The sequence below is a fragment of the Apteryx mantelli genome, chromosome 9 (genome assembly GCF_036417845.1).
Source record: "Apteryx mantelli isolate bAptMan1 chromosome 9, bAptMan1.hap1, whole genome shotgun sequence".
NCBI classification, from domain to species: Eukaryota; Metazoa; Chordata; class Aves; order Apterygiformes; family Apterygidae; genus Apteryx; species Apteryx mantelli.
Genome location: NC_089986.1, coordinates 5,750,542 through 5,772,529, shown reverse-complemented (window position 1 = coordinate 5,772,529; position 21,988 = coordinate 5,750,542). Strand labels below are relative to the sequence as shown.

The following is a 21,988-nucleotide window of genomic DNA, read 5'->3' as shown; positions in this document are numbered from 1 at the left end:
TGCAGAAAAGCTGCTTTTGTTTTATAGTCCTGTTCACCCCTGTAAAAGTACAGGTGTGGATTACACCATAAGTTTTCATTTTCTACTGGCAGGATTTATCTATGTAAAATATAAACAAAATATTTCTAATGTTTGTCTCCTACAAATTTATATTTCTATAGGTGCATTTGTCTGTGAAACTCATAATTTGATTAAGCAGGAGTTTAACTGAATTTTTTTAAACTGAATAATATGACTGTTAACAGATCTTTAAAATAGATTTTTGGACTAGATATTAAAAACATAAACCCTGTAGTCCTTACTCCATCCCTGCTTGGGCAAAACTCCTTTCAGTGCCTGTGGCCCAACAGCTGTGAAAGATTAGGTCAGCTGGCTGTATTTTGCAATGATTTACCATTACAAGGATTGAATTCTTAGGGAGAGAATGCCCCAATACAACAAAGCCTTCAGAATAAAACCTTAATTGATTTCTTAAAATAAAATCGTACTTAGTAGATTGATTGCAATGAGGGTTCCAATGCAGGAATAATGTGTTGTTTTTGTTTCAATTTTGCTCCCAGTTCCAATTGCCTGATCAAAGAATTTGGGTAAGTTCATTGCTTATATTTTTGATTTAATCAATGTGAAATAAATTGCATAAGGAAAATATGATATGAAAGGTAACTTACCACACAGTTATGGAGCATGCCACGCTTTCCTACAGAATGTTGTAGTTGTAGTGGATGATACTCTGTTATGTCAAATTGGCTTTATTTTTACCTACCTAACCCAACAGTTTTTATTTGTTGAAGGCAATGGGAGCTTTACCTAAGTAAGGGTTTCAAAATACACTTTTGTTTACATTTAATTGAAACTGTTCCAAGCTATTTGCTTCAGAGGTTGGAGAGAAATTTTTCAGGCTGAAATCTTACTAGATTGCAATAGTTATAAATATTTAATCTGCATTCTAGACATTAAAATACAGAGACTCAGAGGATTTCATGTTTCTCTCTCATATTGACTTCAGTGGGAGTTACTTACTTTAATAGCTTTGAAGTTTTGAGCTTAATTGCTCACTGCTGTACTTAAAGCACAAATAAAACATCCATTTATTTGCAGTGTTTGGGTCAAATTTGTCCTGTGTGTATACTTACATAGCCTCCCCTTACATGAACAGAAATTGTGCTTTTAGCATATGTGGGATAAATTTGAGCCTACTCTTCTATTTTTATAAAATGTTATTTTTAATATGTCTAAATTGCTCATAAAAACATGAGCCTCAGCAACTGCTTTTGCAGATGCAACTCAAATAACACAGTGTTTTGCTCGTACACTGCTGGCTTTTCAGCTGCTATGCTGAACCCATAAATACTTGTCCCAGATTTTTCCCAACCTCACAGCTTCAGGCTTCGGGGAGAAGAGCTGGAGCCAGTCCGCTGTGGCTCTAGTCCTGACTCACTCTTGCTCCGTCACTCGCGATGAGACATGGACAAATTTCACAACGCGAAGCCAGAATTTCACAGAGTGAGCTCTGAGATCTCAATGCGTCCTTCCACGTGTGCGTCTCTGTGCAGAATTAGTGCAGGAGTGCTTAAAAAAGGCGCTGCACATGAAGATGAGCACTGATCCCAGCACTCACCAGCACGACTGTGCAGCACGGTTCGAAAGCCGTGCTGGACCATCGCTTTCCTTTACGTACACCTGGCTTTAAACCCCCCCGTTCTCTACCTGTAAACTGATTATTTATGCAGCCGCATAATTTGCGCTGGGATCCTGCTCTGAAAGGTGTGACGCAGGCACCAAAGGCTCCTGTGAACACTGGTAGACCCTGAGTGAACTCGATGGAGAAGTGTCTGGGTCTGTAGGGCAGTGGGTCTGCCATGCGCAAAACCCATTCCCGGGGCGCGGGCCCAGGCGCCCGGCAGCGTGAGTGGGGGCCCCCAGCCCCTCTCGTGGGGGCGAATGCCTCAGCACCAGGAAAATGAGCAAAGGAAAAGCTGGCAGGTATTTTCCCTCATTAATTCTGAAAAGCCTCGGACAATAAACAGATGGAAACTAGGATTAGATGTCCAACCTGGAGAGCTCACGACTGGTTCCCAAACATTTTCTTTGCAGTATAGTGTATTCAACATAGCACTATCCAGGGGCTGTGGAAGGATTTGGGATTTGGCCTGTGCACCCTGGATCCACTCCTCTTTCAGAAAAGCGGCTCTGTTTTGGGATAATTGTAAAGTTGCAAAACCCAGTGCAGTCTGTTTCTTCTGTCTACTTTCATTGATATTGGCTTGGTCCTCAAATTTCCATCATCCTGCTTTTTTTGTTTGTGTATATGTCTCCTGGCCATGCTAGTGCTTGAGCAGCTGCAGTAAAAATAAGTATTTAAAGCATAAATTGTCTAGAGGAGGAGGCTGCTTCATGGATGAGTCTTCATCTTGAAAGATTTGAATATGTCACATGAGCCTTTCTAGCTCAATTCGCAGTTAAGTGTGCCATCGATTTCAAGATTATTTCAGATTGTTTTTCATTCTTTGGCAGCAACTCCATAGTTCAGATCAATGAGAAACACCCTCTCTTGAATGGATCACAATTTATTTAGCCTGTACACTCTCTCATCCCCTTCTGGTCCCATCAAAAGAAGATTACTATAAAGAGGTTCTCAAATTAGATTCAGACTTCATTTGCAATAGCTTTATGGAGACTCATTGTAAATAATTGAAATAATTTTACAAATGAATGAAAACAAATTTAGTGAGTGTATTAGCAAAGCATTTATTTTACTTATTTTAAGGCAGGATCCACTCTGTCAGATCAGCTTAAATCGCCGCCAGCTGTGTTAATATGAATAGAGTTGTTCTGGATCTACACTAGAGATCAGCTTGAGTTTCTCACTACTGTTTCATAAAGTTCAGCCACATGTGACAGGTCCTTTGGACATGAATAAAGCTCAGCCAAGTTCCATGGCTAGATGTTCAGATGCATGTTCAGTTACAACATGACAAATTTGCAAGTCGTAGTTTTTAGAGGAAGCATTATAACTTGAATTGGGGAGGAAGAAATCCTGAACTTTAGTAGTTAGGTTTTTGAGGCTTCTCTAAATAACACTAGTAAAAATAGAAAACAAACATATGAACAATTTTTCCCATGAGTTATGGCCATAAAGTCAGTTGTTTTTACGATAATAGCATGAAAGGAGTCTAGTTTGTAAAACATTAGGTCATGTAATTCATGACATTGTCTGCTAGATTATTTCATATCATCAGGTTATTCTTAAAAACCAGCAACAACAAACCTTGCTTTATTTATGTCACTTTTTCTTTGGTTGGTTAATAAATTTTAAGACAAATATCCAAGGCCCCAGCTGATGATATCTTCCCTGTTGAAATGTTTATAAATACTTGTTTTAGCCGATTATGGTAATGTCTGCATTTCTGAGTCTGAGCTGGGGAATTGTGACTACATATTAGTTTGCGTCAGTCGGAGGTTAATAGCCTCTGAGGGAGCAGGAGGGAGGTGGGGGTAAAGCTGCTTCCTTTTCCAGACATCTGGACGCAGATAGAATCAACAACTCTTATATATGTAAATCAAAAGTTACTGTTCTATATAAAATGCTGTCATTCACTGATCTCAGATTAGGAGCAGATATTACTTGTCCAGAAGGCAATAACTTTATGTAAAATGCGTAATGCAATCTTCTCGCTCTCCTACCTCCTTGGAGACCTTTCTCCGTGGATGTAGCAGCTATGGTAATGCCATCCTCCGGGTCAAACCGTGCCTCCCTCCCCGGCTCGCTGCCTCCCCGTGCCCCCTTCAGGGAACACCTCAGCCCTTGCAGTCTTGGCCGGGGCACAGACCCCTCCTGAAAGCCATGCTAAGGACAGGGCCAGTTTTTCAGGCTATAAACCTGGCCCCAAGCCTAAGCCTCAGCTCCTGGAAGAAGTCTTTGGAGGCCTTGCACGCCGAGCCCAAGCCAGGCGGCTCTGGGGCAGCTTGAAGGCATGGTTTTACCTTGACAGCATGCACCTAACATGTCTCAGAGAAGAAATGTCAGGCTGAAACCAGGTGACGATGAAAGGGCTGCCAAAACTCATTTCCCGTATGATAACGCAGGGCTCAAGGGAGCCGGATGAGGGCAATGTTACTAGTCTAATTTTTGGCAGTGGAGGACTTAAGCCTAGAAAGAGATTTTGCATTATAGGCTGGAAGAGTCAATTCTTTCCTACGAACAGCCACCTTACTTCTCAGGACAAAAGCTACGTCTGACAGCTTGGCCCAGTTCAGTGGGTTGCTGACCATTGTAGCATCTCCACAGTTAAGGCTGAGGTCAGCACGGCTCCTACGGAGGCACCTGATTCTTTGCAAGTCAGTAATAAGAGTGTTTTGAAGGAGTAAGCACTACTTCGGTTGTGTGTTTCGGCTGAAGTAGGGCTTCTTACCGAGAACTCTTAGGGGAACCGTGCTTTTCATTGTGTAAGAGGGGAAGTCACCTCTCAGGTTATTAATTAGCTACAAATAAACAGGAAAAGAATAAATTAGCAATTTTTACTATCGTTAAAGATTATCACCATGCCTACCTAGGGTTCTCACTGGGATATGAGCTGCTAAATATATATTTGTAAACACTGGAGGAAGGAGGGTGAGCAGGCAAACAGCAGAGTTTGCAACTGTTTATTTAGAATAGTCAAAGCTGACCATGAAGATTTTGCAGGAGAATCACAGAAAGCTGAGTCACTGGGGATTAAAATAGCAATAAAATTCAGTGTCAGTAAGTACCAAGTAATACAGAGGGGAAAGTGTATCTCTTAGCTCGTATCATTCAGGAAAGAGATCTTGGAGTCGATAGCTCTATGAAAATATCATCTCAGTGCTTAGCAGGAAGGAATTGAAAACATCATTATATTGCTTTCAGGTCTTGAATACAGCTGAAGTTCCTCTCTGAAAGGATATAGCAGAATTAGAAAAGACACAAAAAAGTGCAACAGTGACGATCAGGGGTATGGAATAGCTTCCATACAAAAAGAGACTAAGTAGATTTTGATTTTTCAGCTTGGAAAAGAAGTGCCCGAGGGAGCTGTGGCACATTTCTATGAAACCATGAATGGTGTGCAGAAGCTGAGTGAGAAACGGTTATTCATTAGTTTTTACAATACAAAAAAATGAGGGGCACCCAGCTGAATTATGAGGCAAAAGGCTTGAAAGGAAGAAAAGCTAGTATCTTTTCATATGCACCTAATTAAACTGGTGAACTTCTTGACAAAAATATAAATGGACTCCAAAAGGGTTTAGCCAAATGAATGGGAGCCGCAGCCTCCGTCACCCATTAACCACAGTAAGCAAGACGCAACCTCCAATTAAAGTTCTTACACTTCCCGTTTCTGGCGTGTGACTGCATATACTGGGGAAAAGATCTGTCACTTATACTTGCAGTTTTTTTAATTCCTGGCGGTCCCTCCTTCAAGGCTTTGCAGTCCGTTGCTCGCCTAAGTTGCCTGAATCTGCATCGTTGGGGACTTCCAGCCTTCTGCGAAAGTCTTCCTTTCCCTGCTATTGCCGGTAGCTGCTTTAACCCTTCGGTCCGCTTTTAACGAAGCTTTCTGCGGCGAAGCGCCCGCTCCGGCGTGGGACGGGTGACCTTCGCGGAGACGCAGCGCTGCGCCGGAGCCAGCCTTAGGGGCCCGGAGGGAGAGCGGGCTGGGGAGCAGCGGGAACGCGGAGGAGGCGCAGGTCTGCCTTGGCAGGCTGGGTGAGCGGGAGAGTGCTCCGCGCTCACTTTTAGCCCCCTTTCACCAGGGCTGCCTCCCGGGAAGCGGAGAAAAGGGCCTCTCCTCTGCCCGTGCATTTAAAAAAAAATAATTTATTGCCCTCACTGTTAAGAAAATGACCTGATTTGGGTTTATCTTCGGCAGAGAGTAACCGCTGTGATTATACAGGCAACAGTGGCGCAGCACTAATTCCTATCCGTAGAGACTCGGGGCCAAACGCTTCCCTCTGTTGCTGGTGCGTTTCTTCAAAATTAGAAATCATACCAGGTAACTAAATGGATCAGTCCTAAAAAAATAAACAATAATAATTCCTATGGTGAGAAATGTATTTTTGGAAAGCTAGTAATACTTTAATATAATTGGAAGTGCTTGTATTTCCTCTGAATGAGGGATTTAAGATTGGATCCTGATTTCATATCTATTTTGGGACTGATATAATCCTGCAGGAATTATTGGAGTTACTGCTGACCTACGTCAGTGTACATTGGAGAAGAATCAGTCTCAATTTCTCCTCTGCAAAATCCTGAAAATAATAATAAAAAAAAAAGCATGACTAAGCCATTTTAAATGTAAAGGGGAAAATAGTTTCTTTAATGTATTACTGTAGGGAGACATGTACATGAGAAATGGAGATCCAAAAATGATTTTAAACCACTAGATAATGAAACTGACTTGAATATTAAATATACATAAATAAAACATTTATTATACTTCTCGATGCCCTTATTATTCTTCACCATAAATATGTGCTATCATAACCCATGCACTGTCTTGTCACTGCTAATCAGCCTGAAGGCCAAAGGTCATTTTTCATTCGAGCCATTTATTTTCCACAACTGCGGAATAGAAGGATGATTTCTTGAAGGGAACAATTAGAAGGAATTAAAGGCAGCGGAAAGCCTATCATAAAAGCTTTAAGGATCAATTCCGGCTAAAGACAAATATGATGCCGTATAAAAACAGATACAAGGTGATGCCGAGTTGTACGGGTTGATAATGACATCTCTCGGCTGAGATAGAATTACCTCCTATCCCAGCAGCATCATCATTACATAGCTCACGCCTGTGATCAGTACGTGTCAAAATCCTTCATATTGACAAATGTGCTGTCCGCTTGCATCTGTGGAGAATGTTTTAGCAGCTGAGTGATTATGAATCAAGGCCCAGAGCTTACAGCCCCTACTGCCTTGCAATGCTTTCACATTTGTTGCCTGACAAGTAAATGTATCTTGACTTCCCTCTGAGATTTTTTTTTTTTTCGCACCGTGTTTGATGAAAGACATTTGGCAAATTGGCAGTGGTACCCTGTACATTGCAATTTGTAGTCAGCATTAGGAGTCTGAGCATGAAACGAGAGGGCAGGCTGCAGGCGAAAGGGAAAAAAAAAATCCAAGCCCAGAGCTAACCAGCACATGAATAGTCATTTCAGGAGACAAACACAGAATTCTTTGCATTAAAAGCAAAAAAAAATTAAAAAGCAGTCTCTGATGGATTTTAAAGAATAGGCCATAAACGTGTCCTCCGAACACTTGGCTAATACCGCAGCTTATTACAAAGCAACCCTGGGGCTCGTGGTAGTGCGGGCTCTCCGCTTTGCCGTGCCTGCGCTGGGAGAGCCCCTGTGAAAGCAGGGCGCTCTCCCGTCCCCGGGACGGCACGGCGGCGAACGGCGCGAGGAGGCAAGGCGATTCTGCCAGCCTTGCTCCTGCCAGCCGCGCCTGAGCCGTGGCGGGGCTTTGCCTTCGGTGTAGAAAGTCGTTATTAATGCCAGGACATGAGCTGCGGTTGGGTTGCTCCTTATCGCTTCAGAAGAAATAGAAATTTTGGAGTCCAGCGTCGGCATGGCTGAGGAGCATGGGGTGGCTGGTCTTTAACGTAACTTCCCCCTCTATCACAAACCTTGTCCGCCAGGTGTTTCAGAGGACTCACGCGGTGGTGTTGCTGCTCTTCGGGTGCAGCTCTTGGATTTCTTTTCTTTTTGTGTTTTTGGTGATATGAATAGGCAAATGGTTAATCTTGCCTGTCGGTAGATACAGCAGCAATCTTGAACTCTCCAGCTGACAACGTTTGAGGTTTGGGAGCAGTTTTTCATGGTTGATTCCAGACACCTCAAAGGAAACCAATCTTCAGAAATTATTTAATGCCCGCTCCCTGAAAAGTAGAGCTCTTGAAGACACTTAATGGTGAAGAATCAAAAACGGAGGCGTCCCAAAGCATCTTTAATAGTTTTGGCCAGCTCATTATTGTATTGAATATTGTGGCTTGGAGTGGGGAAGGCCTCGTACCACCACCTAGCGCGTGAGGGAGTCAGAACAGCAAGGCAAAAAAACCTCAAATTAGGGAAAACTGAACCAGAGAAAGACAGTTTGACAGATCACAGTTCTTTCTGCTGCCAATTAATTCTAACTAATATTTCAAACAAGGGCATGAACCAAGTAGGCAGGAGCCAAATGACTTTAAGTAACCTTTTTTTTTTCCAAATGCAATTTAGAAGAGAATTTGTTTCATTACCATTAGCATCATAAGGTGTACACTGGGAATGAATTTTGGTAGCACAGCATTTTTGTAATGCATCATTCTGCTGTGATTCATTGTGTCAGTAAGGCCATCTTCTTCAGATTTGCATTTATTTAGACTGCATATACTTTTTTGTAGTGCATATATGAAAGCTGAATTCTCTTCCCATTCATGCTCATGGCAAATTTCAGTTGGTTTTGGTGGGAAGAGGATTTGACTTCACTGCAACTCTCCTATTGTTTTTACTGGATCACTTCTGGCTGTGGGAGTTTCCTTACATGGGGTTTGCAAGCAGCTGAAGGTAGAGCGGGAGTATTGTAGGAAAACAGGATGTAACTGGTAATACAAACAAAGAACACCAAAAGCACAAAACTTCATTTTTTATGGATTTATCTCATAGCATTTGTCTTTGATGTGCAAGAAGACTTGATTGAATGACTGGACGTGGCTGGGACATTGTCAGAGCCTCTCTGGATCTGCCTTGTTGCAGGCTTTGGTTCAGCTGCAGTATTTAGGAGATCTTTGTCCCCTGCAATTTTTTTTTTTTTTTTTTTTTTTTTTTTTACCAAACCTGTAGTAATTCAGTTGTTCTTGGGATCTCTATTTTTTCTGTTGAATTTGGTTAAAAATGGCCAGTGGCTTCAGTAGGTGGGATGAACAGAGGCATATATATGCACACAGTTACACACACACGCACACATGCACACACAGCCCCATAAAGCATGACTGCATAAACTGTATTTCCACAGAAGCTGAAGCTTAAAAATATAAAAAACAAACACCAGTTAATTTAGATTTTGCATGGAAGCAGCTTTCCATGACAGATATTGGGAGAGAAGCTCTGCCGTGTGCAGGCCTTGCCAGAGCAATGGCACTCCTTTTCTAAAAATTACAGGAATTATTCAAAGTGGGACATCACGGCCATCATTTTTCCCCATTTGCACAGTAATTTTTCAAACAGCAACTACCCATTTGCCTTTTTGCTGTCTCAAAACTACGTGGTGTTTGTATTTGGGGTTCTCCTGGAGGGAAGAACACCAAAGCCGTATTTGCCGTGACAGACTCTGTGCTGTTTTCTGTTGCAGATGTCGGCTATCGAAAACATGGCTGAGAAGCTGGAGAGTTTTAGCGCCCTGAAGCCAGAGGCCAGCGAGCTGATCCAGTCGGTGCCGTCTATGTTCAACTTCAGAGCCCCTCCGAGCGCCCTGCCGGAGAACCTGCTGCGCAAGGGCAAGGAGCGCTACACCTGCAGGTGAGGGCAGCTCCCGCGGCTCGCTTTCCACGTTCCCCCGGTGGCAAGATGGATGGAGATCACAGCAGGTCTTGCAGGGAGCTTTGTAGCCAGTGAAACGTGGAAAGTGTTTTGGTCTGGGTGTTTTACTTTTTTATTTTTTGTTGTTACCAAGCAAAGAATTTGCCCTGTGTCATCCCGGTTTGATAAGTGAGGCTGAAACTATTATATGAACAATTTCTTCCCAAATTTGCTCATCACCTTCATATTAATGAGTATTCTCTCATTATTAATTTTTGATCATATACTGCAGAAATGTTTTCCTCTGGCTCCTGTCTTTAACGTCCGAAGAGATAACATGCCTGAGTTATTAGGACATAGGTGTGCAGACTTTAAATACAGTGGAGACAGACATCACAAATGCAACCAAAATGAATTGCAGCTCTGTCAGCAAGAGTGGAATTAGCTGCATGGATATTTTGAAGGCTTATACATCATGGTGAAAAAAAGTAGATAGGATGTTAAAATTAAAGGGATGCAATCTCAAAAGTCTTCATGTGGAGCAACCACTACCCTTGTTCACTTAAGAGCGAGTTGTGCATGCTCTGTCCCCATGCAAAAGTGGGCTGGATGTGATTAATAGAACAGGGTCAGTTATAAACTGAATCTTAATGTTTTAATTAAAGGGAGGGTGTAGAGCTCAAGAGAATTTTTTTTTTTTTTTGCTATTATTGTTCCTGTGACATATTATCGAGTTTGGAGAATGGTTTTTAAATTGCATTATTTAGGTCTCTATATCATCTCCAGCATGCTCAGGCATTTGACACTGGCGTATCAGTTTATCTGATCTTTCTGGAAACATGTCACCTTCTTTCAAGACATGTTGTTATAGAAACATACCTTGATGGATTAGGTCTTTGAATCTTGTCTGGTCTGATCCTATCCAATGCACAGAATGATGTCACGTTTGCTGACACGGAGAATGAGTTGAAAGATTTGAAATCTGCTTACATCAAGCCAGAAATCCAAGGCTTTAATAGTGGGTTTTCATGATTCCAAATCTGAATGTGACAGACAGGCTCTTAGTGAGCTTTGAAATTTTGGGTGATCTTTAAAACTAGTTTGTGTTTTCATATATCACTTGCTTAATGCACAAGAAAAGCCAGTCAGTGCCAGCAATTCAAATTCCATAATTAAGGTCACATGTGTATGTATGTATCAATCACTTTTGATTTGCTGAATTATTTGCTGAGTGCTTTTGCTGCAGTGTTATGATACCAAAGCAATGCCAATAGTACCATGCATTACTGACTAAATTTGGGCTATGCATCTAGTGCAGCTCAAGCCTAAATGGAGCCAGCAGAGGTTGCATTATCTTATCAACCATTTTCTCATCACAGATACTGTGGCAAGATTTTCCCAAGATCTGCAAACCTAACACGTCACCTGAGGACGCACACTGGAGAGCAGCCCTATAGGTATAACCCCGCCTCGTGTATGCGGTTACGTGAATAAAGTGGGCGCATGAGCGTTCAATAGGCACCTTCTCTGTCAGCTCCAGCACTGATTTATTAACAGCCCATTGAAACTAGGGATGGCTTTGCTGCTGACGTCAGTGCATTTTGGGGCAAAAGGCCAGTGCCATTGGGAAAGGCACGTTCCCACGGCGAGGAAGCTTGTGCTTGGGCTCCCTTGCGCTCGCTGCCGTGTCTAGGTGTGTGCACATGTTGCCATGACTCCGGCGTGACTCACTGGTATTTATTTAGCTGTGGCGACGTGTTCGCGAATCCGAGCCTTGCAAGAGAGATTTTTGAAGTTACCAAGATAAATCCCAGTGATGTAGGCAGACACATTATGTTTAAATAGCTTTGGAAATCTCCTCTCTACCCACCATTGTGTTTCAGTTTCCTACTGCAAAATGGGCGAAGCCTGCCGAACAGGGTTTTGTGGGGATTAGTAATTGTCCGCAAAACTCTTTGCATGTTTAAGGGAATTGGTCATTGTTTATTACCTGGTTTTTCTTTTGTTTACACAAGTTTTTGTCAGTAGAGGTACATGGATTTATGTCTTGATTGAGAAATGTGATGCTCCTTACTGACTAAGCTGTTTTCCCAGTTAAACGCGCCGTAAAAATTTTATTCCTCGTAGGAAAGTAAAACTGTCTAAGAATCCTGCTACAGGAACACTGGCAAACATGACAATTTGCCTTTGTTTTGAACAGACCTTTTTATGCTTGTCTAAACAAGGGTAGCTGTATTCCAAGCTGCTGTTTGGTGTTGGAGCTGCAGAGAAAGGGGAAGGTTTTGGTTGTAGCTTGTCAAATTTGGGGGGCTTAAAAGTGCCGTAGCAACACTCATACCTTGCCTTCCCTCCCCAGCCGCCCCGTGCCTTCACAGCAGCTGTCCTTGCCTCGCAGGATAGCTGGCACTTTTCAGCCGTCACGGTTGAGGGGATTTTCAGCAGAGCTCATGGTCACGTTCTCCTTACAGAAATCTTTTTGTAAGAGCTCAGTGGTGTTAGTTGCAGCCTAAAGTTAGGTGTTTTGTGGATCATCTGATTTCTGAAAGATTCCCATTACTGTTGTTTGTTTGTTTCTTGCCTAATGTGGATCCTTTCTGAGCTCTGCCTGATTCACCAAGACCTACCTTGATAAGGACATGTAAGTGGCATTAGTATCCAGGACAGCTACGTACAGGCAGAAATGAGTGTAGAAGCTTTACGGCATTGAAAATGATAGATGAACTTGAATCAACTGGAAAGAAGCCAGCTCATGTTCCAGTAAAACAAATGCACAAATTTATGCATTTTATGACCTGTAAAGAGCAGAGTAAGCTCATTGTTTGCAAGGAAACAATATGGTTTTTTTGGGAAGTCTCTTTGGGAAGTGGGATTCACATCTAATTTTATTCAAGAGAGGTCTTGATCCATGTTATGCTTGTCCACTGCATAAAAGCCAGGAACAATTAGTAGCATAATGGACAATTTCAGCACTAAAAAATTGACATCATTGACAGTGTAAGAGACATGTTTTGAAGTATGGGAAAAGTAGAAGATTAAAAAACTAGAGTGATGAAGACTGTTGGCTAGTTACCAACAAAAGAATTTGGAATAGTTATAGTATGACTTAGTAATGGCTTAAAGAGCGATACAGTAAAGGCTTTAGGGACTCCAAATCACTGCAGAGTATGAAAATTGATGCCTCTGGTACCAGAGTGATAGACTAAACTACTCACATTGGCACAGTATTAAAGGTTGGGATTGTTTATTGCTGGTTTTTGCAAGATAACCAAATTTCCTCTGGGATTAGCAATTGAGCAAGCTAATTCCTCAAAAAAAAAAAGATATAATCACACAGTATAATTTAGAATAGGAAAAGAAATAGCCCTTTTTACCTTATTTGAGCATTAGAAGGGATCTGTTTCATGTGTTTTCCAAAAGTGTTTAATTGTATTGTATTGGCAGCACATGAAACAATAGAGTTATTGCTCTACTGTTTTCAAACTTCCCAACTTTGCATGCAACAGTTTTAAAAACATGGGAATCAATTACCCTAGGTAATTTGATGCAATTAACTCTGAAATATTATGCTCCTTCCTAAATGAATATTTAAAATATAAAGATGAGTGTGAATTAAAGCTAAAAAAGCCAATTGTAGAAATGACGTCCAAGAACACAGCTCTTCAGCTATTCGGGCAAAATATCTGTTCATTTCAGGGAGGGCTTTGCCTGCATGGCTACCAAGAGACCGTGTCTGAGCACTGACTCTGATTGTGCTGTGGGTTTCTTAGGACAGATCTTGCATTTCCAGCTACTAACAGCCCCCTTTCTCCCCACCTGGTTTTGTTTTTTTAGATGCAAATACTGTGACAGGTCCTTTAGCATATCTTCTAACCTGCAGAGACATGTCCGTAACATCCACAATAAAGAGAAGCCCTTCAAATGTCACTTGTGTGACAGGTGTTTTGGTCAACAAACCAATCTTGACAGACATCTAAAAAAGCACGAGAACGGCAACATGTCTGGTAGGTATCCCTTTTGCCTTTCCATCGCACCGTGCGTGCAGCCAGCACTCACACACACGGGCTTCCTCTTCGCTCTCAATACTGCCTTTGAACACCGAGGGTGTATAGGCACCAGTAGTTCTGCGTTGTCTGCTCCAATGAGTGGATTTTTGGAAAAAATGTAAGTGTGTAAGCTCTGCTGACAATTAAAGACCTTTGAAAATCCCAGCATAAACTCTGTCCTTTCATAACTTAATGCAACTGGATGATGTCTTTTCTTTTGGTTTTAATTAAGCCAAGCATAGCATTCTGAGAACAACCTGGCAAAATTGGTTTCAGCTTGTCTCCCCAGTCGCTTGGCTCTCGATAGGAGTCCTAGCTTTGGAGTTTTAGGGGGTAGTCTACAAGATTTTTTGGCACCCTCTAAAATATCCCAACTGTCAGGAGCTGAAAAGAACCAGCTACTGTGGAGGGAAGTATCGGTGCCTCCATAGCCCCCAAGCAAACGGGTCACCTCACAGCAGCACAAGCAAGCTGCGGGTTTCTACGGGCAGCAAAGGCAGCGGCAGGTAGTGAATATCATTGGTCTGGTTTAGGTGTCTGCAGGGTTTAATAAAAACGCTAGTCTTTCCAGTCTACATTTTCCTCCCCAAGAAATAATCAGGTGCATGTACTGAACGCAGAGCTGCCTCTTCCCTGATGCACAGAGAGATGTCTGTCGTTGGTCTCTCCGAGTGCTAAATGAATATAGACTTTGGTGATTATGTCAATGGCTGCTCTGTGTTTTAAGCAAATCTACATAATCAGTAGCTAAAATTAAGTTCCATTTGCTTAGTTTAGCCGTTGGTCTAACACAGTTATTGACTGACATTATTGAAGTTGCGAGGCAACAGGAAAGAGATCTTGAAATATATACTTGGCAAAAGCAATTATAAACAATAGAAATGGCACCCAGCATACAAGCAGTTATTTTGGCTGGACACCAACCTTAGCCCATGGAATAATAATACTTCCCTTCAAATTACAAGTTTTACGGCCAAAAGTCGACAGACCATTATGGACAGCTCTCTTGGGGCCTCACCCATTTTAGCCATTGTTTCAATTTCAATTTGATTTAAATGGTTAAATATATAAAATGTAAATGAACAACAACAAAACTGCTGCATTTTACTCTGTTAAGGTACTGCAACATCTTCACCTCACTCAGAACTTGAAAGCACAGGGGCAATCCTAGACGACAAGGAAGATTCTTACTTCACAGAAATTAGGAATTTTATTGGGAACAGCAACCACAATAATCAATCCCCCAGAAGCTCAGAGGAGAGGTAAGTTGCCACTGGTTGTCCCTCACAAGGTGACACTCTTCCTTCTCCATTTTGGCTTGCTGTTAAGCCTGTTTTTTTCATTGATAATGTCCTGTAGGGACCAGAGTAATTTTAGCAACATGGTTGCTTCAGTTTTCACATAAGCATCTTCTGGAAAGAAATGCATTGATTCCTTCCCTATCGTGCACGAGCATATTACTGGGGCAGAGGCTGGACAGCAGGGTGCAGCTATGAATGGTTTTCTCCTGGGATCAGAAGCTCTCGGTTTAACGTTGCTGTGTGCCAGTTCTCATTGCTGATTTAAATCTATTAGAAAATTCCTTAGATTTGTATTCGCTGCAGAAGAGCTGAATTCTACATCTAATGGGTAAATGTGAAAGGATTAGAAAGCCTTACAATTTAAATGTAAGTTAAATTCTTAAGAATAAATGAAAGATCATAATTGAAAGTCCTGTCCTGCAAGCAGCTTAACACCAAGAAAGATGCTTACTAGGAAAAAGTCAGTGAGGCTGTTGGTAGGCCTTGGTAGCTCACAGTACTTTAGCTTGTGAGAGGCTCTTTTTAATTAAGTGTACGTGTGGGTTTCAATTCTTCAAAACTAACAGAAGTGAGACCACTTATAAATATTTTCAGCTAATAAAAATATAGCCAAGCAAAAAAGGCTGCTATGTAGGTATGCATATTGACTATATATATTTCTTTGAGACTGGGTATGGGGCTTAGTGTTTTTTCAGCCGATTTGCTTTGCATTATCCACATCAAAAATTTCTTACCGTAAGCGAGAAACTTCGCTGTCTTCTCAATTTCCAGATGTCTTTGTGAGGGAATAAAAATGGTGGACATAACACAGTTTCCATGAAAGTATTGGATTAAGTGATTACATGCATATTCAAATTTCATTCCATCTTGATTGGAAATGAGGGCTCGGGATTTTTTCTTTGCACATCTGGTCTCAACATGTCCTCCAACAGGAAGTCAGCAAAGTGAAAAGGTTGCTGGGTTATGCAGTGTTTCCTTTCTAAATTTGGCACTTCAGACTGCTTTTGATGGATATTTTATCCCTGGCAAATTACTGCATTTGAAAGCATAATTAGAGAATCTGTTTTCTTAATCACATGGCTTTTGTTACTTTGGTTTTAGTCCATCTCCCTTTCATTTCTAGCAGTCTCGATCAAGCATAACTAGCGAGTTGGCAGCCCAAACTATGCTCAACAATTTCTTATATATGTCTATTTAGATAAAAGATGATAAAGAGATACTGCTGTGATCCTGATACTGATCTTGGAGCGAGGTGGTTGCCTCAACTTTCCAGCATTGGTATAGCCTCAGATTTTTTGATACTGTGATATGAGCAGATCATTCCCTGCCTTTTTTTAAGTACTAAACTTTTGATAATCGGCTGGAATTTGCTCAGAAAATAGATGAAAGTTTATTGTGTTTAGGTAAATGATGCTATTGTCTTAGAAGAAACTAGCTTTCACTTATACACTCTCCATAAGAAAGGATATTTGTTATAACAGCAAGTCAAATGTTCGACGTCAGATATGTTTCTAACATGGCTCATCCTTATCTTGGGAAAGCTTTTGCTATGGTCCATATTGTCCTGCACAGTTTGAAGCATGTAGAGTCTAAAGCTAACCGTGGGCAGACAATACAGTTTCCATTTTTGTCACTGTATTCCTGGAAGAGTAAGGACCTTTTACACAATTAGAACAATAGATGAATCAAGGCCTCTATATTACGTAAAGCAGCGGACCAGCTACGCCGTTGGCATACATTTGTACGGCTCCGCTGAATTCAGCCCTTTGATACCACCAGTACCTCTGGCCGTAGATTTATTGATGCAGCGGCAATGCCCAATAACTTTAGCTCTCGTTTAATGCCGTGGACGCTCTGCAGCTGCAGATACTCCGAATCGGACAGGGGCGAGGCCTTTGTCAAGTCATATATAAGCCTCTAGTTCAGCATGGATGTTATGACGTCGATAAATATCCTATAGGGAGTAGTTAAGTTGTTGTCTGAAAGTGAAAGACAATGTAATAGTAGTTTATAGACCAAATGGTTTTCCACATGCATATTGCTATAATTACTCATTTAATAAGAATAAAGTTTTCTCCCTTAAAATACTGTGTGAGGCTAGCGGCCTTTCTTTTAGTTACTTCTGGCCCTTCAAATCAGTCAATAACGTGGCTCGGTGTGGAGGCCATGTTGAAGACAACTCTTCAGGCCTTCAGCAGAACTCATTTGGGTGCCCATGTGTGTAATCTAAAAGTTCAGTTAAGTAGGATGCTTCCAAATGGATGGTATTGTGAGCAAAATTAATTATGCATGTGAATTTGACTCAAAAACTCTGAACACAGTATTGGATGTCATTTCTGAAAATGCCAGATCTTCTTCAAAGTTTCTCTGCCCCTACAGCTTCTGTGAAAAGTCAATGAGTTATTTTGCCTAAACTAGATATATGACCGGAAACATGAGATGAAGTGATGCATGAGAAAATGTGGAATGGATATCTGAACACACCTCCTAACATATCTCTTGAACGGTAGTTTTAGGCTCCCAGGATATTAGGAAAATCACATGCTGATTGCACTGCATCATCCAACTGATTTTTGAGTGGAGTTTTCTATAATACTGCCTAAACATCTGAAGCTAAACAAGATATAAAATAAAGACTTTTCAGAAAATTATGCTATTCTATTGGGAGATCTTTTTTCATATCTGTCTCATGGGTGCTGAGCTTTCGTAACTGATTTTTGATTATTGCATTTTTATTTTCGTACTTTCAGAATGAATGGCAGCCACTTTAAGGATGAGAAAGCCATGGTAGCCGGCCAGAACTCAGATTTGTTGGATGACGAGGAGGCAGAAGATGAAGTAATGATGGACGAAGAAGATGAAGAAACTGAAATTGCAGGGAAAGCAGTCAAAGAACCTGTTACAAGTGACATACATGAGGGGACTCCAGAGGAAGATTACGAGGAAACGAGTACTTTGGACATGAACTGCAAGGCTTCCCCTGGCAGGTTGGTTCCTTCCTAGTATTGGTGCAGTCAATATGTGAAATCCAAACAATAACCCATACAAGAGTGCCAACACCAAAATCTGTTGTGCTGTGGGAAATGGCCCTAAGTAGCTAACTTCCCAGTAACAATAGCAACGCGCATCTGTGTTTTGGTCAATACTAGCCCTATTTTCGGTCTCTTCGTGCAATCTGTAGCCATTAAGAGGAAAAATAACTTTGCTTAGGGAGCTCAGGTTCAGAGTGAAGCAGGAAATGTTTGTGTGAGATATGTTACCTCTTCCTTAAATCTACCTGGTTCTCATACAACGGTCTTGTGAAAGGCTGTGGCGAGAGCAGAAGAGAGACGGCCGCTCTCTGCTCTGCTCCCACTAGCTACCCTCTCTTTTTCAGAAGAGGAAGTGTCATTTCTTTTCTTTGGTATCATGGTTCCACAGTGCTAAGTGATTTACAAACTTAAAAAAAGAGGAAACGCCTCAGATGTGTGAATAAACAAGATGGGGGGTAGAGGAAACAGAGAGGATCAGCCCTAAGGCCTCCGTTGGTTATGGTGCTGGTCACTACCTAAATATGCCTGAGGGTTATATAGCTATGGTGACCGTCCTTAAGAGTAGGCCAGCAAGGGCAGGTCTCCCGAATCTCACTGCAACGCTCCTACCTACCAGGCAGCACTGCAACACATACAATTTGTGTTGAAGTTAATGCAAACAGCAGCAACTTAGAGCAGGTTTGAAAGTCCGAGAATGGTCGTGTAACTGTTGTTCACTGGGGAGCCCGTTACTGCAGATTTCATTGACATTAAAACTCCCTCTAACCTCCATGGTGTTTTTGTAGGTATAAAGAGGATGAGTACAATAAGACTGGACTTTCGGCTTTGGACCACATAAGGCACTTCACAGATAGCCTCAAAATGAGGAAAATGGAAGAAAATCAATATAATGAAACTGAATTGGCAGCTTTCAATACTTCCCAGCTGCCGGAGGACTTAAAACAACCGTTGTACAGGAAATCCAAATCCCAGGTAAAAGCTTAACTCCATTGAAATTTTGTTGTCACCAAATACCAGAAGGATTAAACTATTGATGTGTGGCATGCAAGGTCATTTTAGCTTCATCAGCAGGGCTGTGCTCCACCTCCGTAAAGCTCCCTGAGTGTGTCCTCACCTCCCCTTGTTTTTTCCCCAAAAAACTGGCATACCACGTTAGCCCCACCACACAGACATCATAGGATGATCTGGTCCCTGGTATCAGAGAATTTTCTTACTTTTTTACTATTTGCGTTCCTGTTTACCCTCTGCAGAGATGCCCTGATAAGAAATAGTCATGTTCTGCTTTCAGATAAACAGTATGGTCAGACTGAAGCTGCTTGCAAGGATGCAAGCAAGTCTAGCAAGTCTTTTAGCTGTTTTTTTTTTAATAGATAAACCTGTCGGATGCTACTGCTTCCACGTCCTCAACATGTTTTCAAAATAGTATTAATCAGACTGACGTCTTAGTGGCATTTCTTAAATATTTTTAGAACAAATTAAAAAGTTTTTTTTTTAGTCTCTTTAAGAGAGTCCTGTTTTAAAAATCACAGAATATGTCCATATTGACAAAGCAAAGCAGAATGTGATATTTTGTGAAATACAGTATCAGCCAAAAGATAATGTGATTCTTTGGGAATAGAGCACTTCAGAAGAGCATTTTGCGCCAAAAACGTGAAGGCAAACGCGACTCAGTTAGCTTGCTTAGTACTGAATGCTTTTCAGAGCTTTGTGAATCCAGATGAAAGCAGAAATAATCATTGCTATCAATGAGTCAACAGCGTCATGGAAAAGGTTGACAGTGGTTCTGCCTAATGCGTTTTGATTTTTTCGTTACGTTCAGAATATCTTCCGTGGCCTAAATTTTGTGCTACGCATGTAGAGCTAGCATGGTTGAAGTCCAGCTGAGTGCATGTGGAACCTGACCGCTGTCTCTCTCCTTTCCCCACGCAGGCGTACGCGATGATGCTCTCTCTCTCTGACAAGGACTCCCTTCATTCTGCATCCCATAGTTCTCCCAATATGTGGCACAGTATGGCCAGAGCTGCCGCAGAATCCAGCGCCATTCAATCCATCAGTCACGTATGACGTTGTGAAGTCTTACCAAGAATGGGACCAAGTCCAAACCAGTAGCATGGCTCTTTCGTATATGACTATTTAAAAGACTGCTGAGCAGAATGCCTTATAAATCTGCAGGGTCACTCATTTAAAGTCTGGTGACCTTAAACTGAATAATTTTAAAAAGAAAGAAACTATTTATTCTCAATATTTTGTTTTGCACAGCAAAGGCAGCTGCTGACTTCTGGAGGATCAATGCGACTTTAAAAAAAAAAAGTTTCAGTGGATTATGTAAACCGGGGCCGGGAAAAAGTGTCTTCCAGTTCCCCCGGCTTTGAGGGGCAGGGGCAAAAGGGTTAAGACTGCATTGATACACACATGGGCACTCCTTTAAAGTAGTAACTGAATTGATTTTCTTTTTGTATAATATAGTTTGACACAGGATTGGGAACAGTTGCTTTTATGTACAGATCTCTTCATTAAAGCTTTATGCATTTTAGCCCTTCAAAGAAAGAAAATAGTTCTATCAAATGCACACTATCCATCCTAAATGTAGAAGCAAGTAACAGGGAATGTTTTGTTCTCTCCATAATTCTTTTGCCTTCTCAACTGCATTGTTAAAAAAAAGGAAAAACAAGAAAAAAGAAAGAAAAAAAAAAAGAACTGTGAGAAACAATACATAAGAGGCTTGTGTATATTGTAAACTATGAATGTTCACTACTCCAAGAAGCTAAATCATCCAGATAATTCCGTGAAAGCACCACGTTCATCGACAGTACCACTAGTTCCAATCATTGTAATGAGATTTTAATTTTAGACAATCATGTCGCTATTTTGTTGTATCGTTTCCTTTCCCCTCCCCTCTAATTTCTTCTTTGTGTTGTGTGTACCATGTATTTATTTGTTGGCAAACAATTGTTTGTTGATTAAAATAGCACTGTTCCTATAACAAACAGCACTGCTCCAGTCCCCCACTACTTTATGATGTAGGCACCCATGTACTTCAAAATAAGTGAGGTGAACTGATCTGTGTATATGGGAGTGCAAAACAGTGTTTGAAATTTTCTTACATTCCTCTTTTATTTTATTTTTTCCTTTTAATGAACTAAATAACTAATAGATGCGACTTAGTTTTTTGTAATACAGTAAATTGATTCAATTGTATAAACAGTTATAATTTCTTCATGAAAGCATGATTCTTCTGATTAAAAACTGTACCCAATATTTTATGCTGGTTGTCTGCGAGCTTGTGTGATGTTATGTTCATGTTAATCCTATTTGTAAGATGAAGTGTTCCAAATTTATGTTTAAAAAAATAAATAAATAACGGAAGGTATTCAGTTATTTTTGGGGGTTTTTTTGGCCTTTAGTGAGGGACCAGATTTATTTTTCCTTTTGTTTATAATCTCATTTTGAAATAATCGGCAAGTTGAGGTACTTTCTTTAAATGCTTTGTACAATGTAACTGTTACGCATTTCAGTACATTACTATGGGAGGATCAACTTAAAAAAAAAATAAAGGACTACAAAACTGAAGGGAGCTTTTTCTTTATTGCTTGGTTTTTGTGAAGGTCAGGTCACTGCGGTTCCTTTTTCACGTGCAGCCGGGGCAGCAGGGTGCTCCTTCTGCGCTGGGCAGTGGTGGTGAGGCTGACGGTGGCACGTGGCTCGGGGAAGCCGCTCGCGCTTGTGATTTAGGGCCTGAGCCAACATAACACCAGAAGGCTTCAGATCAGTCCTTTAAGCTTCAAAACACTCCCTTGGAAAAGAGAAATATTTCACTCATTTTAGAGAAGGGACTAGCACAAGGTCACATTCGAACTCTGTTGCAGAGCTGTGAACTTGGGCTGCTTTAACGCGCAGCCGCGGGGGAGCCGGGAGGAGGTCTCGGCTCAACTGGTTGGTAGCAAAACACCACAGGCTCACCAGAACGAAGCATGGACGTACATTCAAAATGCAAGGCTGAAGTTAAGCGCCAAAATCCATAGTGAGGAGGCTCTGTTAGCCTCCAAATGTATCAAATGAGCGTTCAGGATCTAAAAGCCAAAACAGATGCTTCAGTTTGAGTGGT

General features: G+C 41.3%; 1 protein-coding gene across 3 annotated transcripts in view; it reads left to right on the top strand.

The window, feature by feature from the left end:
* The window catches only part of MECOM (MDS1 and EVI1 complex locus), a 54,930-nt gene extending 33,477 nt beyond the window's left edge, over positions 1 to 21,453 (top strand). For 2 of the 3 annotated variants that reach the window (XM_067301590.1, XM_067301589.1), the window contains exons 9-16: positions 561 to 587; positions 9,341 to 9,507; positions 10,887 to 10,964; positions 13,339 to 13,508; positions 14,668 to 14,812; positions 17,602 to 17,838; positions 18,669 to 18,855; positions 19,813 to 21,453. In XM_067301590.1, the coding sequence (XP_067157691.1) occupies positions 561 to 587; positions 9,341 to 9,507; positions 10,887 to 10,964; positions 13,339 to 13,508; positions 14,668 to 14,812; positions 17,602 to 17,838; positions 18,669 to 18,855; positions 19,813 to 19,947 (1,146 nt within the window). In that variant the 3' untranslated portion in view covers positions 19,948 to 21,453. The remainder of the gene's footprint in view (positions 1 to 560; positions 588 to 9,340; positions 9,508 to 10,886; positions 10,965 to 13,338; positions 13,509 to 14,667; positions 14,813 to 17,601; positions 17,839 to 18,668; positions 18,856 to 19,812) is intronic. The other variant, XM_067301591.1, reaches the window with a different exon arrangement.
* Positions 21,454 to 21,988: the final 535 nt, after the last annotated feature.